We start from the raw sequence: 18,354 nt of genomic DNA on the forward strand, positions 1-18,354 counted from the left end.
ATCAACCGTGCCACTTCTCTTGGCTCACTTGGACGATGGTGAGAAAGTGTCTCCGAAAATGCCCTGGTGCTCACACAGACATACACACCGAACCGCAAGCGTGACCTTTTAACCAGCTAATGAGCACCGCGGTGGGCGCTATGAGGAGCCCTGCCCAAACTGTCGGGCTGCGGATCCGCCTTTTAGTGAGTTGGCCGTCTCACACTGCGGCTAGCTTTCCTAACGCCCGAATCTCAATCCGGACTGGAGGAGAATGAAGCCAGGCTGGCGAGAGGGTGTTCGTGCATACGTTTTCTGCATCCCTGTGGGGTGGCGGAAGGATTCTATCGTCTGTCCTGCACTTCTCTCTGATTCGAGGCAGTGCATGTCGCTTAGCCATCTGTTGGTTTCCTGCTGCAGTGTGGTGGTTGACTACGAAGACATAACCCAATGTGCGCGCTTCCCGAGGTCGACGATTGCGACCCAAGCAACATCCTTCTGCTTGTCGCCAGTCAGCAGAAGATCGGCCTGCGGGCCCCTCCGGATTCTGCCGATAACCCAGTCCCGCATTGGACAGCAGATCGAGCATTCTGGTTCAACCTAGGTCTGATGCCTAACTGAACTCATCGCTGCTGTCGTCTTCTGGAACCTCACTCAAGCCACCCTGAAAGATCGCCATAGACCCGAGGTAGGCTGTCACCTCTTCGAGAGCTAAGAGCTCAGTCCGCTGCAACAATGTCAGTTCCTGGTCCACGTAGGATCGAGTTGTATAAAAGCCTCTCATGGAAGATGCCATGAGCTCATCCCAAGACGCCCGAATTTGTAGCCAGAATTAGCAGGAGGATAAGTTTACTCACCTGTTCCTCAAGCACCGCGACCGCCTTGTCAAGAACGTCTTTCTCTATGATTCTCAGCGCTCTCGCATTGGCAGCGTTAGATGTACTTGGTAGGTCTGTAACAGACGCTGCATTGCCATCGTCAGCCGAGAAAGGAGACAGCCGTTCCAACTGCTCCTCCAGTCGTTGAGATATCACCATATTGACTCGCAATTTGAAGACGCTGCAGAGCTCATGGTCCGACACAAGCTGGTCGAAAGAGTCGGTCATTTCTGTCACGTCCTGATCTCGCCAGAACGTTCTGAGCTCCCTATCGCCATCTGTGTCCTGCAGTAAACGAAAGTCCAGTCCATCTTCCTCGTTCAAGATCATGAGATACGCGAAGGAACTCGTGCAAATCACTTTTCCGTCAACTTCTTTGATGTCAACTGCCGGGACGTCTTGAAAAGCGTGAACCTTTGCCTTGCCTAACGGATCATCCGGCAGTGGTCTCAGAGGTAGCCTGAGGCTTCTCGCCACTGAGTGTGAGTCTATAAATCCGTAGCTGAACAGCATTTCCGCTGCGGGCTTCTCTGAGCCGTAGCTGATGTTGACCTCATCTCCCTCCTTGAAGTCCGCGCCTGGGCGGAGCAAGAGGATAACATCATCGTTGGTATTCTCTTCGTAGTAGGCGTTAGCGTCGGTTGAGTGGTTGACCATGTCAATACACGGCACAAGAGATGGCCCTGATCTGGGCAGCTCAAGGACCCTGGAGCGATACCACGCGTCGACGAGCAGCCAGTCCTCGAGATGGACAGAATCATTATCCCAGAATGCGGCATTCCAGCATTCTATATCGGATGACTTGTCGCGCAGCTCCTCGAATTCGTTGGTCAGTGCCAGCATCTTCGCATTCAGGGCAGCCTCAAGAGACGTCCCTCGGAGGAGCGAGCGTTCGTCTTCTTCCCAGAGAGTAGGCACAGGAATGGTGTCGTCCAGCAGTTTGACATACTCGGTCCAGGGATTCGGAAGGCCAGCATGTTCTTGATTGTCCGAAGAGAGGACCAGGTGGACGAGGAGAAACAAAAGGATGTCATGACGCCGGCTCTACGCCTCGGTCAGTCAGGCAAGAACTGATTAGAATTGTGCTACTGACTTTGTGCCCACAAGAGTCCAGAAGCTTCCTGAAGCTCCTGTCTTCTTTGGCGTACTCCTCGACAGCTTCCGAGTTCAACACAAGGCTGTGGGGGATTGATATTAGAGGTGCGTCTCCAATGGCAGCCGAACCGTCCTTGGCAATCAGCCCTAATCCTTTGTCTGGGACGGATTTGACTTCGACGACCTTGCTGAGATTGCCATTGTTGAAGCTTGTCCACACGGGGAGAGAATTCAGAGGAAGCCGTGGTCGAGACATCGCAAGAAATGCGAAGGGGTTTTCCCAATACCAAACCGATACGTATTTGCGGCTATTGAAGCTTCGCAATGAGCTTCGAACCGCGTCCGTTCTCTATTTCTTATGCCCCTCGCAGCCCGTCATAGTTGATTGCCCTGCAGCAGAACCCCTCCAAAGTGGGGCCCTGAAATGCTCGGGCGAGCGCTGGTCATCCCTGCCCCGCGACGGGCGACTTGCCGGCGTGAGAAATCTTGCCTTGCACCACCAAGCAAGGATAACTACAAATTGACACATACCACGCCGCCAGATCGCTTGAGCAGCTTGTCACCGCACCTTCTGACAGGTCTACGTTGGTCGCTTCTCTATTCACTCCAAAATGCCTCGTGATCCCTTAATAGGACTTGTTGGCAAGCCCAGTGCCGGCAAATCAAGCACTCTAAACTCTCTTGTACGCAGATCCCGCTTCCTCTTACGATGCTCACATTGGGCGCCTACTGACCTCGCAATTTAGACGGACGCAACCTCCAAAGTCGGTCAGTACGCCAATACTTCGAACAGATGAAGACCCTTGAGCTGATGACGAGTGGTAGGCAACTTCCCGTACGCGCCCACCCCCTCACAGGGACAGTCCTCGGGCAGTCCTGGCCTTGTCTCCTGTAACCTTCGAGCAGTCTGGCTGACCTGACCGTCCGTTTGAAACGATCAGATTCACCACCATCGACCCCCAACGTGCGATAGGATACCTACAGATAGACTGTGCCTGCCAGCGACACAATGTCGCTGACCGGTGTAAACCCAACTACGGCGCATGTGTCGACGGCAAGCGCAGCGTCCCCATCGAGCTCCTCGACGTCGCCGGTCTCGTGCCCGGCGCGCACGAGGGCAAGGGACTAGGCAACAAGTTCCTGGACGACCTCCGCCACGCCGACGCCCTCATACACGTTGTCGACGTCTCAGGCACGACGGACGCAGAAGGAAAAAACACGAGGGGCTACGACCCAAGCGTCGACATAGCGTGGCTGCGCAGCGAGATCGTGGCATGGATCAGGGGCAACCTGATGCAGCGCTGGGGCAGCATCCGGAGGAGGCACATGGCTGTCAAGGCGACGGCGGTGGAGACGCTGCAGTCGCAGTTCTCGGGCTACGGCAGCACGTCCAAGGTGGTGGCGCGGACGCTCGACAAGCTGAATCTGAAGGAGCCGCTTGAGGCCTGGAGCGACGAGACCATTGACCGGGTGGTGAACGCATTCACGGACGAGAAGTTCCCCACCGTCATCGCGCTCAACAAGATCGACCACCCGGACTCGGACGCCAATATCGCGCGGATTGCAAAGATGCAGGACCCCAACACGATTGTGCTGTGCAGCGCTGTATCGGAGATCTTTCTGCGCAAGCTCGCGAAGCAGGGCTACATACGGTACACTGAAGGCAGCGAGTTTGTAGACACAAGAGAAGACCTCATCGCGGACGGCGATCCTGACGGCGGAGGGCTGAAGGAGCTCGACGACAAGAACAAGACGAGGATAGAAAACCTCAAGGATATGGTGCTGTATCGGTTCGGCTCGACGGGCGTGGTCCAAATACTGGCCAAGGCTGCTGAGCTGCTGGGCCTGGTGCCGGTGTTCCCTGTGCGGAACACGACATCGTTCAGCTCAGGGGCGGCAGACTCAAAACACGTGTTCAGGGACTGTGTGCTCGTCAAGAAGAATAGCACCGTTGCAGACGTGGCAAGAAAAGTTATGGGTGATGCGCCCATAGCTTACATTGAAGGGATTGGAAACCAGAGGGTCGCCGAGGACGACACTATCTCCATCGGCAAGAACGATGTGAGTCTATTCCACCCTCAATCACACGGTACTTGTTCTGACCTGGGTTGCAGATCTTGTCATTCAAAGTTGGGCGAGCATAACGTGCTCGGATGCTGGAAGTACTCAAATTCTCATAGACAACGATGGCTGGGTGCCATGTATATTGTGCCTCGTCACAGCCGATCGTGCCTTGCAATTTCACGTGCATATACAAGTGGGCGACACAGAAGAGGTAACGGCTGGAACGCTGCAAAGAGATTAATTGCCAGGACCACGCCAGTCGATTCGTCAATGGCCTGAGGTTTAAGCCGGCAATTGGCGCAGGCGCATCACCATTTCATCGGCTTGTTTGTGACGTCATTTCACCATCTCTCAACACCCGGAGCTCGGGGCTACCGGAAGTCAATGCAAGGCGGCCAATCACTCAGTCTGAGGAAAATGCGAAAGATAGGTTGTATTGTGGTCGAAGCCGTCTCGAGGACGTATAGGGGTATCGTGTCATTATCTAGAGAATTGTCTCTCGGTAACCTGAACCCGCAAGCCGACAAGCCTGAGCATGGGCTCTTCAAAAAAAGGATGCAAATCCCCCTTTCTCCTCAAAGAAAAACAAGCAGAACGCAGTATGCTATAATCGTCGGTGAAAAGCGCATCGCAAAAAGAGAACTCATGAAAGAGGACGGCGTGACAGGTCGTCTGTCCCATTTCAAAATCGTATAAGGCCGTAGGTGAGCTTAGTCGTAGAGTTTGGTGAAGATGGTGGCGGTGTTGTTGGATGGCGGGTCATTAAGAGCGGCTGGTGACGGCCGGAAGCCAACTGCTGCTCGTGGGGCACATGGCAGTGTAAGGTCGTCCACTCTCTGGAGTAAGAGAGTTTGATTTGCCTTGGCCGACGTGCTGACATTTGCGAAAGCATCGCTCCTCGCTTAATACTTCAAGATAATGTAGCTATTTTGGCATCTCGTTAGCAATTGCTCGCCTCCAAGCCAGGGGAACCTTGTTTTTTGAGGGGGACGGGGCTGGGCACATACAGGGCGTGGATGATACCGGGGATGTAACCCAGGATGGTGAGCAGGATGTTGATGAGCAGGTCGGCACCGCAGCCGCGCTCGAAGAAGACACCCAGAGGTGGCAGGAAGATGGCAAGGATGATCTTGCAGATATCGCTGTAGGAGGCATTGTTAGCAAGTGAAGTGCGCCCCCGGATGACGTCTGTCCTGGGGACTTGGGGCAGAGGAGCGGGCGGTGATTTACCTTCCGGTGAAAGGCATGATGGCGATATTCGATCTGGGTTATCGACTTGAGCAAAGGTGTAATTGTGGCTTGAGAGACGGTCGTCGAGTCTTGCGAGGGAAGAAGGTTTCCGGTTATCTTTCGAGATATGGATTAGGACTACGTGTGGGAGGAAGGGTGGGCGTGGGTCAGTCTTAAGTAGGCGCAGGCGAGGCAAGAGTTCAACAGGCGCAGCGGTTGCATCAGCATGAAGGGAAAGCGTCGGCGTCCAGCAAACAAGCTTCAGTCACCTGGGACAGGGGAGGTACATCATGTTTGCCAGTCAGTCCTCAGAACTGCGTCATACACCCACCCGCCACAGGGCAGGCCAGCAGGCCAGCACAGGCCGGTCCCGCTGGGGTCGCTTGCCGTGTGGCCCGGCGACCAGCCAGCCCATCAGCCCTTTCCCGCGCTTACTATTATGGTACCGTTTGCTGCCAGGTTTTGCTGGATGGCTGGCTGCGACCGTCCAGATCCGTACGGCCCATCTGAAACCAATCTCCCGTCTGCATGTCCAGCCACCCTGTTGGAGCTGGGGCTGCTGGGGCGAGAGCTTGGAGAACGCCTGCAGACTGGGGGAGCTTGTCGCGATGTGACAATGATAATGGCTGGCAGTGCATACTCCAATCGGTACCTAGTGCCGCCTGTGTGCTGGTGTCTGCTGCATACTGCACGGCACTGCAAATGGAGAATTCTGTTCAGCGCCAACGGGATCATCCCTCAAAGGGCAATGAAAAGCAAATGAGGCCCTTCCCCACCAGCGTGCAGCAGGGCTGTGCTGTCAGGCTGTACAATACACCCCACCAGGGTAGCATTTTCAGTGGTTGTTTTGACAATCATCGTGCCGGCTGGAACGGGAGCGGGCGAGTAGCGAAGCTCTTGTGCAGCACATTGTACGATGCAGAATGTTGGACTGCTCACAGCAGTCAGCCGCCGCCGTCAGAGTCTGTCCGCGCAGGCCAATCAGAAAATATCCGCATCTCACTCGGTAGCCTCGTCTACATTGGTCGTCTGCAGCAGTAGACCGTGCAGACTTCCGCGTCCGTGCTTGCCGTGGGTGGTTTTGTCACAAAAGTGGCTGAACAGGGACAATAGAGACCCATGCCAGGCGCTCGGAGGACCCGACGACGCCAGCCCGGGAAAGCATTCACCATCCTGGGGACTGCTGCACGGGCTGCATGGCAAGCTGGCACTCGGCACCTCACACCCGCGCGGCTTGCCTTCGCGCCCAGACTTCCTCTATCTGGTATCCACCATTGGTCTTGGGACTCATGTTAGCGACCGTAGAGATTGCGTGTTTCTTCGCCTGCGGTATTCTTGGCTGGGGCGTGGGTCTGCGACCCAGCTGCCGTTCCTCGCAACACTCTGCAGATGATTGAACCCCTTGGCCGTCGTCCTAGGTACGTCATCCCAGGGCCTGGGCCTGCTGCGAGCCTGTGAATGAAGCCAACCAAGCAGTCTGGCAGTCTGGCACTGGCAGTCCGGGTTTGCCATCGACGATCATCTGATCTGCGCTGGCCGAAGGTCAGGAGGACTGGTTGGGGCCGGGGATCCGCGTGGCTCAGCAAGTGTGGCTCAGCTGTGGCGTCGATGGGACGACGTCGGTGACTCGTTGGTCTTGTAGTCCGTGCTGGTTAGCAGGCAAGCCGATGACAACATCATGTCGGTCATAGGATTGTAAGTCTGTAACATGTAGTGCAGATGCCGGGATTCTGTTTTGGTTAACTAGTCCCCGCTGAGTGCTTGATCGTCTTGATCATGGGGTTACCTCCAGTAGAGCTATCGAAATGTCGAGAGGCGATCACTGCGCGGATCTCGGGATTACTAGGAGGTGCCACGGTCGACCAGGTGGCAGCTGGTGGCTCAACTCTGCCTCGCCAGCATGGAACTGGCGACGGGCATCTTGCCATTGGCTTTTGGACTGGTAGCCATTAACCTCGTGTTCCGATTTCGTTATACAGCAAGCAATGCTTTTAAAGGCAGAGTTGACAATGGCATTCGACATTGAAGGTCAGTGCGAGACTGGAGGTTGAAGGCATGGACCGGTGGGGACCACTTGCCAGCTGGCGGCCAGCTGCATTGGCCAGCCCACAGTTTGGCCTCAGCCGGCTTCCAGCTATGCGCCGTGAACTTTTTCGTCGGCGCGAGGCTTGAACTACCACTCGACATCGCAAACATCACCACCTTTCCCAAAACCATCCACCAACGGCGCAGGATATTTTAACCTCTTTGCGTCCTCTTCCACCCCAAACCAGAAACAATGGCTCCCCAGACTGTATGTACTTGACACCGCTTTGCTGCTGGCCCAGTCTTTCGGCCAGAGAGATCATGGCGTGATGCAGTAGGCTAAGGTCAATTTTTCAAAATCGCAGAAGAAGGGCAGGTCTTCCAAGACCACCAAGAAGGTAAGCAGCATCCCTCCGAATTCGAACCCCACACCCCAATGCCCGGGCGCGACGCTGACGAACACTTTCACTGTTACAGTTCATCATCAACGCCTCGCAGCCCGCCAGCGACAAGATCTTCGATGTCTCCGCCTTCGAGAAGTTCCTGAACGAGAAGATCAAGGTCGAGGGCCGCGTCGGCAACCTGGGCGAGACCATCCAGATCTCCCAGGTCGGTGACGGCAAGATCGAGATCATTGCCCACAACGAGCTGTCCGGCCGGTACCTCAAGTACCTGTAAGGAACATCCGTCCATTTCGAGAGCTTGGGAGAGGGATATGTCTGGGGGCAAGATGCTGACCGTAGTGTTTCGCACGCTAGGACCAAGAAGTTCCTGAAGAAGATGCAGCTCCGTGACTGGCTCCGTGTCGTCTCCACCTCTAAGGGAGTGTACGAGCTCAAGTTCTTCAACGTCGTCAACGACGAGGCTGATGACGACGACGAGTAAGCGACAACCAGCGCTCTCGAGGAAATACCGGACTGAGCCGCGATGGTGGACCCTATCTGAAAAGGACTGCCGTTGGTGGTAAAAGGCGGGAAAGCATGGGCCTCCGGCCAGTCTCTGGCCAGCCTCTGCTGACTGGTTACTCTGGGTTGCGTAAGCGCAGCACGGCACTGCCTGACTCCCTAGATAGTGAATACTATCTGCGTTCCGCTGAAGTTGACTGGAGTTGGATTGTCTCTATACGCTCGTCTGAAAAATGTCTGGGTATCAATGACCTTGTGACTGTCTGCCCCCCAAGCTCTATGCCTTGGACCATGAATTTTTCCTGTGCCCTCTTAAGGAAGTGTCCTCATAACGCCTTCAAATGCAACCAGGGCCATTGCGTTGGCCGGGAACGCCCTGAGAAAACACGGCAAGAATCCTCGCCAGTATCCCCTCAGCCCGCTCTCCCTGTGTACCGCCACGGCCGCTTCCCTCCATGACCTGAAACGCCGTGTACCGTCGCCTAGACTCCCGCCCAGTGGATCCGTCATGATGCGCTGCTTCACAACATCACTGGGGTAGCTCGTCAACCAGAACACCTGGGCGCTGAGGCCACCGGCCCAGAAGTTGATCGCCGGCGCGCTCAAACTCGTCGAATTCTTCATCCACCGGCTGAAAATATCATAGCTGCCCCACCAGAAGAAGAAGAAGCTCCGGAACAGGAGCGTAGCCGTCAAGCCGTGGTACAATCCCCGCACCCCATGCGCGCGCCATATCTTGCTCACGCAATCGATCGGCCCGGTGTACAGCCTCTCGTTCTTTTTGGCGGCGTACTGGATCTGCAGCCGCGCCTTAACATGCTCCACCGGCGCCGCAACGAACGAGACCGTCGAGCCGGCCAGGATGCCGGCCAAGCCATGGCCGTGGGCGGGCAGCGGCAGGTTTGGGTCGTGCAGGGGGTGCAGCGGCGGATTGAAGATGTTGTCGCGGAGGAGGCGCCGGTAGACTGTCAGACTGCCCAGCATTATGCTATCCATGAACATCCATCCCACCAGCGGAGGCGTAGCGCCTTTGTACAAGCCGGAGAGGCCCTCGACGCGGATCGTCTGGAGGAGGCACTGGAGGGGTCCAGAGAAGCGGGCTGCGTCCGTCGTCTGCAACCTCACCTTGATGGTGTCAAATGGGTGACCGACTTTCCAGCTTGTTAGTATACGCCATCAAAATAAGAAGAGTCTCGTCTGTGTAGGAGCAGTAGGGTTTGCATACCTGAGAGCTTCGCGATACCGGAGAAGACGCCGGCGACGAAACCTTTGTAATTCTTGGCCTCGACGGGCTTCTCCTTGGCTTTGACAGCTTCTGCCATGATCGCTGCCTCCTGCTCTTGGGGCTGAGAGCAGAAAAGCCAGGGCAGATCAAGCTTCACCGCGGCAGTTGTAACAAAAGGTCAAGAGTCATTGCTCTGGGATTTTCTGTCCGGGGACTTGTGGTGAGGTAATCGACCTCGGGACGTGGGGCCCCAACGATAGCTACGCTCATGATCCCTGTCGCGGCTGGGGAAGCTCTGGCATCAAATAGGGTCCAAGGTACCTAGGTAGGCTGTGGTGAGACATTTGGCACAGAATGACCCTAATCAGGCGTCATGTACATTTTATCGACTCGCAAGGCTTTTAAGACTTACCAGTCCAAATCCAACGTAACTGTGAGGTTGATATTGAGCAGGCCATATATTCGGATTCATAGGTAGACTGAGCGATGGTCGACTATAGTTTGAACTTCAGACGACCATTGACGCATTTAGCTGTAAAGGGTACATAGCCAACGGAAAACTCGGTGTTATTTAGGTCCATAATATACAAGGCGTCGGTAAAAATGTCGACTACTATGAGGTCGAACTTTAAACATCCCGCTATTCGGGCTTCGACTTGCTCGAAGTTCCTCTCCCTTGAGCACCACGACAAATGGAACTACAGTTGCTTATCCAACAAAGATAAGCTGCATGCTCAGTGCTCGATAGTGGATGATCTTGTATGGAATGAATGAAACCTATTTGAGAACCTTTGCTGGTGTGTTCAGGGTCGCTTACTCAGCAATGCCATCTACTGGAAGAATGCTTTCTCACTTGCAGGCGGCGGCCATGTAACGAGACACACGAGGGCTTCTAGAACCAGATCAGGGAACCAAATGGGGTTGCTGACAGCCAATTCAATTGAAGTATCTCGCAGAGTGTGTGTGTGTGTTGAGAGAAGCTAATGCTAGGCGGGCTACGGAAGGTGTGGTGTATTAGAAGAGAGGGGAGTGCTTAGTCATCCCCCAACAGGCCAATTGGAGATTACCAATTACGATATTGCCTCCTTTTGAAGTAGCACTGTCTTCAAACAGCGTTTCAATTATTTCAGGGAAATTTGGTGGGATTCACCGTTTTATCCAGATGTCAAGTTTTCTCCACGCTCAGAGTTAGGCGTACGATGGAATTCAAGGCAGAGTTGCCATTGTCAGAGATTGCTACAAAACGCAGAAGACGACTAGGAGCCTTGGGAGCACAAAAACACGTGTATTCATGCGAGAAGAGAAATGCGAGCATGCGAGAGCGAGAATGCCATTGTGAGAGGAGGGCGATCGGCAAGCGCAATAAGGACCGCTGATGTAGCACAATGACCTCCCTCGGCTTTGGGGCTGGATCATCGTCTCCTCTTTGATGCGCCATAGAGGGGTGAACGCCAGAATCAAGGTTCGTCTTTCGTGGCTCTTCTGATCTTAGTCTTGCCTCACTTCATCCATATTATGCCTGACGTGTCCCCTGGCCCTTCGGCGCCTACCTGAATTGGACTCCACGTCAATGCAACACCAATCGCATCTCAAGGCTCGTCTGAACCTTTCCTCCCCAATGCAATGACTTGGGTCTCAGGAGGTGGGGATCAGGTTCCTTAACGAAAGGTCGTAGACCACGTCCTCGACCTTCTTGACCGCGTACTTGACGCCATCCACTCGCTTTCTCAGGATGTCGTTCTTCAGGTTCAGCAACTGGAAACCGGCGTGGATGTCCTTGACGAAAGTGCTGATCTTCACCGCCAGCTCGTGGTCTCCCAGGGTCACGGCGTTCACCGTCAGCCGGGCGAGTTCGTCTGTCAGGCCGGTGACCGCCAGAAGGTACTCCTCAATGGTGATATGGAAGGCATCACGGTCTTTCAGGTTCACAGGCACTGCCATCGGGGTGTCAGTTTAGAGCTGGGCTGAGCCGGGGTTGAGAGTGAGTGCTGGCTTGACTGACCGTGGAAGACGTGCTCTCCGACCTCCTCGAGGGTGAGGAGCCGTCCCACTCTGCCCTCAGGAACAAGGGCGCCACCCAGCCAGCCGTGGAGAAGCGCGGTGAGGACTGCATCCTGGACGGATCGAGTCCACTTGCTGTTGTACCTATAGAATCGCAAATCAGCACCGTGCAACGGTCCTAGTGAGATGGTCTTGCATACTTGTAGTAAGGGTGTTGAGAAGCGACCTCGCTCAGCTGCGAGAAGTCCTCGACCTCGGTCTTGATGGCCGTCTCGACTTGGGAGAGCAGCGCAGGGTAGTGAGACCTTGGGGTCGAGTGCACCCGCGACAGGAGACCTTGGGTGTAGGACACATCGCGCTCCAGCTTCTGGATGATTCCGTTGAGATCATCTCGCGCCTTGGTGTCCTCGTCGATCTTCGACTTGAGGTGTTCGAAGATCTGGGGGTCGATCATGCCTGACATTTTGCTGTGGAGGCGTTGCCGCGTAGGCCCTGGCGTCCGCTGAAACTCTTCCAGGCCAGTCTTCAGAGCAGTGGCCGCAATGTTCTATCTCTACCACAAGCCTGGAGCTACTAATTTGAAGGCTTCAGATAAGCTTCGAGAATGGAGAGCTCGACTTCGCTGTTGACTCGTGGATGACTGCTTCAATCTGCAACTGTGGTCCGCTCCAAGATTGAAGAGTTCGACAGTCGATACGTTGCCCCGAACCCTGAGACGTCGACCATCGCACCCTCCCCATTTGCACTTGTTGTGAATGCAAGCCCGACTAACAAGATCAGCCTTGAGAGGAGGGCTACCTCCCAGTCACCCAGGACAATGAATGTTCACTTATGTATCAAGTATCAGCGGATTTCAATTACCATAGCTTTGGTGAGGGGGAGCCGGCACTCGGAGAGCGACATGCTCGTCGAAATTTGAGTTGAACCTCAAACATCTAGCACATGGAATATCATTACTTAGTAGCCTAAGCAGAGAAGTGACAGATTGGTATTTTTTGCAGACCTCTCTCTCTCTCGAGGGTTCAGAAAATATTGATTGGTATCATTAGACATTTATTGTATAAGCCTCGCCTTCTCACATCATATTGCTGCCCACCGTGCCTCTCTCAGGCTCCACGCTATATCGCGGTGGATATTGTGTAGGTACGTTCGCTTGTTTGGAATTAGACCCTTCTTTCCCTTGTCCCGGATTGTCCTTATTTAATCCCGGCTCAGTGATTTTTGGAAATAGTGACAGATTCGGTGCTTTTGTCGACCCTATCCCCGTGCTTTGTTGTTGCGACGGATCGCTGCCACCCGCACCACCTTCGGCTTGTCCCACCTTCACAATGGTGATGTTCGAAGGGTCCATTGTTTGGCGTTTCGTCTTTTGAGCATCGACCGAGGCACTCGACGAAAGTGGCCAATTACTGCTCCTCTTCTCTTCCCTGCTGAATTGTGAGGATGTCGCAACCCCGATCATGGGCTGTGGCTCGGGCGACTGTATCCGGGTTCGCTCTTCTCGTTGTTCCTTCTCTGAACTCTGATGCCATCCCTTATTATCCCATACCATATTACTACTGCCGGTGGGACTCAGAGGTCTCTTGATGGTGCCTTTGAGCTCAGCAATCCGTCGCTTCTGCTGTCGGTTCCGGCTCCGTAAGAAAAACAAGAAGCCAATTAGAGACAAGATGAATGTGCCGGCGATTGATGCGACGATAGCGATGGTTGTCTGTGTCACGCTGATCGCGTTGCCCTGGGCGGTCATCACCTGCGTTTGTGCCTGGGCCTATATTGCATACAGTCAGTCGATGTCATGAGCTACCTCGGTGTTTTCGAAAGCCAAACTTACCCTGACAGCACTAGCATTTGCTTGTTCAGCCAATACAGATTGCCTCGCCGCGGAGGCAACCGCAGCAAGACTACCTGAAATACTCGCCAAGGCGACTGCAGCGTTGTTCGATGCTGTAGCTATGGCTAGATTGGCGCTGCTGGCCATGCTTGCCATCGCGATGGCAGCACTGTTGCGGATGTTCTGAACATCTTGGGCCGATCGTATTTGTAACTGTTGTATCGATTGTGACAGCACCTGTGTGGACTGCGATAATTGCTGAATCGACTGCGAGAGCTGTTGAGACTGCTGAGAAAGCTGCTGTGATTGCTGAGAAAGTGTTGCAATATTGCTACTAGCCGTGACGAGAGCGCTGCTGAGGGATGAGATGGTAGCCGACGGGTTGGATCCTATTATCACGTTGACTTGGCGCGGTAATAAAGCTGTCGGTGTTGCATACGCCATATTGTGCTCAATGTTCGTGTACCTCTTATAGCGGTCCTGGTTCAGAGTATCTTGGGCGACGCTGCGTCTCCGCCAAGACTGATTGGCATTTGGCGATCACTCTACAAAGCTTCGGTGTGGACCTCGCCCACAGCAGTTGATCCACAAAGGGCGTTGACAGAAGTATAAAGGTCGATGTCGGGAAAAGTTATTTGCGTTGCGCTGCGGGTGAAGGCAAAAGACAAGGCGATATTAGGACGAATTATGAGCAATTCGAAAGCTATTCCTCATGATGTTGAGAAGTTTGTGAATCGGGTCGAGAAGAACAGGCTGGGCTGTGTACCGAGCCGGAGGAGAGGGTAGATGAGAAATTGACACCATTGCGCCGTTCAGCCAAGACAAGGCGAGACAAGATGGAGCGCTGTCAGGGGATGCGCTCCGACAATGGCCAACGGCTCTGTCGGGACTGATGCTACGAAGACTTCGGAAGGCACTTTTCGGTCCAGTACGGAGCCTTCCGAGAGGTCGCTGCATGTTTGCAGGACTCGAAACACTTGATCACGTTAGCCCTTCACCCCGAGTATGTGTCGGGCCCATTCGCCTTAAATCCATCCGAAGTCGTGATTCGACGAGATCAGCCCGTCAGAACTTGAGAAACCGACTGAAAACACTAGATCAGGATGCTTATCGACACCGGATAACAACAAGACTGCCAAATCGCTTCCTGATATTGTTTCGGGAAAATTCCAATTAGTTTCCTCCACAGAAGGCCTGCAGGTGGTCATGGAATTGCCACCCGTCCGAGCCGGATTGTAGCTTTGCCGGTGCCGTCAGCTATGCTTTACGGTGAACGAGATTACATTCTCACCTGGCAGTCTCACTTTCCACCGATTCCATTGGTTGAGGTATCGGAAAAGAAGCAAAACTGTATGAGTGTTGCTGTTTGCCATTCGTGGGCAGTGGAGGGACTGCGATTGCAGGTATGATTGTAGTTATATGCCAACGATTTATGATCATCAAAACTCAAGAGAGGTTATTCTTCCATCACCTGCGAGTTATGCCTCGTTTGGTCTGGTTTCACCCGATGTCATGAGGCTCACCCTTAGGTTGGAAAGGGCCGGATGGGCATAGCACACCCGTGGACTCAGGTGCGCTAGTTCACCACAAGAGCTGATTAGATCTCCGTGGCTCAAAGCCAGTCACCATGCTTTCCAGGCGATCAACCGAGCTGCACAATCACTGTGCGCTTGACGGCTCAATACCTTGTTCCGTGTGGCGAGGAAGACTGCACCGAGTAATTGGACTGTTCTACGACATGTCAAGGCAGGACCCAAGTTCACAGAAGCTGTTGGCAAGTACGACCCTCGCACTTAAAAGGCTACTTTAGTTATCCCCTCCAGGGCACGTAGCCTCTCAGAACTTAAATAAAACAACATAAATACATAATTGCTTCCCATATAATTATTATATATATAAAAAACCTATTAATATTAATTAATAATTATAAGTATTATAAATTAATAAAATAAAAAAGGCAACCTTATAAGGATTTCCCTAACTTAAAAATTATATCCTCCTTATTAATAAGCATTATATAATAATAATTACTTCTTTAAGCCTTCTTATATTATTAAACTCTTTAAGTAAATATTATAAAGATTAAATAAATTAAGTAATATTCCTTATAATATTTATATATATATTTATTATTATTTAAGAAATATATATTTATTATATATAAAACTTTATTAAAAATAAACTTATTTTTAATTTTTTTTTAAAACTTAATAAAACTTAATAAAGTTTTATTTTATTAATAAATAAAGCTTATAATTATTATAATTATTAAAGCTAATATAATATTATATTATAAATAAATATAAATTATGCATTATGCTTTTAATTAATATAAAAAAATTTAATAATAAAAGAAAGCCTTAACTTTTAAGGCTTAAAAAAATTAATAATTTCTTTTTTTTAATAATTATAATTTACTTATTATTAAATTATTATTATTAATTTATTCTTAAATATTATTTATTTTATTAATATTTCTTTATTTTATTAATTTTACTTTTTATAATATTTATTATAAAAACTTATAAATATAATTAATAATATTAAAAAGCTATTAACTTTTATTAAAAGGTATATAATTAATAAAATGCTTACTTAAATTTTAATTAATTTAACTTATTATAAATATATTAATTTAAAATTATAATTTATAACCCTTATATAAAAAGCATTAATAAAATATTTAATTACTTATTTAATAAATACTTTAATAAGCTATATATAATAAAACCTTTATAATAATAATCTTTTTATTATTTATTATAAAAATTATATAATATAAATATAAGTAATATTTAAAGTATTATTAAATTCTTATTAATAATATTTAAAAGTTTTTCTTTAAATATAAGGTATTTATATAAAATATAATAATTAATTTATAATATTATAATTAATTATTATAACTTAAGCTAAAGAAAAATTAAAATAAATTAATAATAAGCTTTATAATGCCTTATTAACCTTAAAATTAAATATAAATAAATATTATATATAACTTTAAAAATAATAATTATAAGTATAATCCTTATAAGAATTATAAGTAAGCTTTAAATAATAATAATTATTAAAAGGATAATCCTTAAAATAACTTTTATTACCGCTATTAACTTTAAATATATAATTATAAAATTTAAATTTAATAATATAATTTATTAAAAACTAATATAATTAACAAGGTTTATTATTATTAATAAAAAGATAAAAATAAAGCTTATATTAAAGATATATATTATATTTAATATAACCTTAAGCTACCTTAAAAATACCTTTATTAAATAAAAAATATAACTTATATAAAACTTTTTTCTTATAATATATTCTTAATAAATACTTAAATTTAATAAAGTTAACATAATTTATAAAAACCTTTAATAATTCTTATAAATATATTAAGAATTTATATAACTTATTAAATAATAAAATAAAGATATTTTTTAATATTTATTATTATATTAAAATTTAGTTAAATTAATTTTATATAATTTTTCTTTAAATACTTAAAGATTAAGTTAAGATTTATTACCTTTATTTTATAAATTAAATTAATATATTTATAATAACATACTTTAAAATTAAAATATATTTTAATATAAACCTTAATTATTAATATTATTATATAAATTAAATAATAATAATATTTATAAAAATAAAAGCATAAAACTTAAATAAAGATTTATATAAAGTTTTATATTTTAATATTTAATAAGTTATAATTTTATTAATAAGCATTAAGCTAAGATTATATTAAGAAAAATAACTTAAAAATAATAATAATTAAAGCTTATAAAAAAAGTTTTAAATTAAAAATAGCTCTTTTTAAGCTAACTTAATTATATAAAGAATTATTTTTAAACTTAAGATTTATAAGAAAAAAAATATAATTTAATTATATAATTATAATTTATATTATAAATAAAGTTTTAAATTAATATTATATTAATTATAAATATAATAGCTAAAAGCTAAGAAAAGAATAATAATTATAATTTTAAGCATTTTAAAGAAATTAAAAATTTAATTAATTAAACTTAAGCTATTTAAGCTTTAAGCAATTAAAATCTTATAATATTAGCTATAAAGCTTAAAATAATAATGCTTATAAAGAAGGAAAAGAAAAATAACCTTAAAAAAAAAAGATATTATATTTATAAGAAAAAGAAATGTTAATTAATTAAATATTTAGTTAATAAATAATATTTAATAAAAGAAAGCTACTTAATATAATATAAATATAAAGATTATAATAATAACTTTAATACTTTTTTAAATAAATTTAAAAAATATAAAATAAATAATAAAAATAAATTTTATAAATATAAAAATAAATAAAATTAAAATAATAATTATAATAATAATACTTATATTATAAAAATAAAACTTAATAAAAAGGTTTATTATATAAATATTAATTTCTTAATTAATAAAGTATTTATATATTAAATTATTAAAAATAATATCTTTTAAATAAAGATAATTATTATAGCTAGCTAATTTATCTTAAAGAATAAATATAATTAAACTTACTTTTAAGGAATTTTATTAAATATAAAAATATTATTAATATTTATAGCTAAATATAAGCAATTCCTTATATTATAATAAGAAAACTTAAAGTATTAAATTAATATAATTATTATAAAAAAAGCTAAAGTTAAATTTAATAATAAAATAATTATTAATTTACTTAGCATAATAAAGGTTTTTATCTTAATTAATTATATTAATTTCTATATTATTTAAGCATAAACCCTATTCTTGCTTTATTTAATAAATATAAATAGGCTTTAAGTATATTATAATAATATTATAAATAAAATAATTTCCTTTAATAATATAATTATTATATTAATACTTAAAAAATAAGGTTATTTATAATTTTTCTTAAATTAAACTATTAATATTATATATTTCCTTTTAAAAATAAAAATAAAGAAACTTTATTATTACTTTAAATACTTATTAATAAATTAATTATATTAAATACTTAAAAAGGCTAGTAATTTAAATATTAATAAATAAGCAATAATAAAGATTAAAAAGATATATTATTATTATTAAATAAAAAAACTTATATTTAAGCATTTTAAGTTTATATTATATAATAATTATAAATTTAAT

General features: G+C 46.2%; 7 protein-coding genes across 7 annotated transcripts; 2 read left to right on the forward strand and 5 right to left on the reverse strand.

Annotated features, from left to right (window-relative positions):
• Positions 1 to 592: 592 nt before the first annotated feature.
• INS49_013133 (uncharacterized protein) lies at positions 593 to 2,208 on the reverse strand (the record flags this gene model as incomplete). Its single annotated transcript, XM_043173834.1, has 3 exons — positions 593 to 706; positions 837 to 1,901; positions 1,951 to 2,208. 3 exons carry the CDS (start codon positions 2,206 to 2,208, stop codon positions 593 to 595), a joined length of 1,437 nt encoding a protein of 478 aa, XP_043023131.1.
• A 355-nt stretch (positions 2,209 to 2,563) lies between these two features.
• On the forward strand, positions 2,564 to 4,096 carry INS49_013134 (uncharacterized protein; the record flags this gene model as incomplete). The annotated part of the gene is made up of 5 exons (XM_043173835.1): positions 2,564 to 2,635; positions 2,699 to 2,720; positions 2,778 to 2,787; positions 2,894 to 4,013; positions 4,067 to 4,096. The coding sequence occupies 5 exons, from the start codon at positions 2,564 to 2,566 to the stop codon at positions 4,094 to 4,096; spliced, it is 1,254 nt and encodes a 417-aa protein (XP_043023132.1).
• A 630-nt stretch (positions 4,097 to 4,726) lies between these two features.
• INS49_013135 (uncharacterized protein) lies at positions 4,727 to 5,263 on the reverse strand (the record flags this gene model as incomplete). Its single annotated transcript, XM_043173836.1, has 3 exons — positions 4,727 to 4,889; positions 5,024 to 5,158; positions 5,247 to 5,263. 3 exons carry the CDS (start codon positions 5,261 to 5,263, stop codon positions 4,727 to 4,729), a joined length of 315 nt encoding a protein of 104 aa, XP_043023133.1.
• A 2,261-nt stretch (positions 5,264 to 7,524) lies between these two features.
• On the forward strand, positions 7,525 to 8,156 carry INS49_013136 (uncharacterized protein; the record flags this gene model as incomplete). Its single annotated transcript, XM_043173837.1, has 4 exons — positions 7,525 to 7,539; positions 7,637 to 7,669; positions 7,749 to 7,945; positions 8,030 to 8,156. The coding sequence occupies 4 exons, from the start codon at positions 7,525 to 7,527 to the stop codon at positions 8,154 to 8,156; spliced, it is 372 nt and encodes a 123-aa protein (XP_043023134.1).
• A 332-nt stretch (positions 8,157 to 8,488) lies between these two features.
• Positions 8,489 to 9,498, reverse strand: INS49_013137 (uncharacterized protein; the record flags this gene model as incomplete). The annotated part of the gene is made up of 2 exons (XM_043173838.1): positions 8,489 to 9,327; positions 9,402 to 9,498. The coding sequence occupies 2 exons, from the start codon at positions 9,496 to 9,498 to the stop codon at positions 8,489 to 8,491; spliced, it is 936 nt and encodes a 311-aa protein (XP_043023135.1).
• A 1,538-nt stretch (positions 9,499 to 11,036) lies between these two features.
• Positions 11,037 to 11,865, reverse strand: INS49_013138 (uncharacterized protein; the record flags this gene model as incomplete). Its single annotated transcript, XM_043173839.1, has 3 exons — positions 11,037 to 11,335; positions 11,404 to 11,546; positions 11,603 to 11,865. The coding sequence occupies 3 exons, from the start codon at positions 11,863 to 11,865 to the stop codon at positions 11,037 to 11,039; spliced, it is 705 nt and encodes a 234-aa protein (XP_043023136.1).
• A 612-nt stretch (positions 11,866 to 12,477) lies between these two features.
• On the reverse strand, positions 12,478 to 13,677 carry INS49_013139 (uncharacterized protein; the record flags this gene model as incomplete). The annotated part of the gene is made up of 2 exons (XM_043173840.1): positions 12,478 to 13,170; positions 13,234 to 13,677. The coding sequence occupies 2 exons, from the start codon at positions 13,675 to 13,677 to the stop codon at positions 12,478 to 12,480; spliced, it is 1,137 nt and encodes a 378-aa protein (XP_043023137.1).
• Between the last annotated feature and the right edge of the window lie 4,677 nt (positions 13,678 to 18,354).

This window comes from Diaporthe citri (assembly GCF_014595645.1).
Source record: "Diaporthe citri strain NFHF-8-4 chromosome Unknown scaffold_6, whole genome shotgun sequence".
NCBI lineage: Eukaryota > Fungi > Ascomycota > Sordariomycetes > Diaporthales > Diaporthaceae > Diaporthe > Diaporthe citri.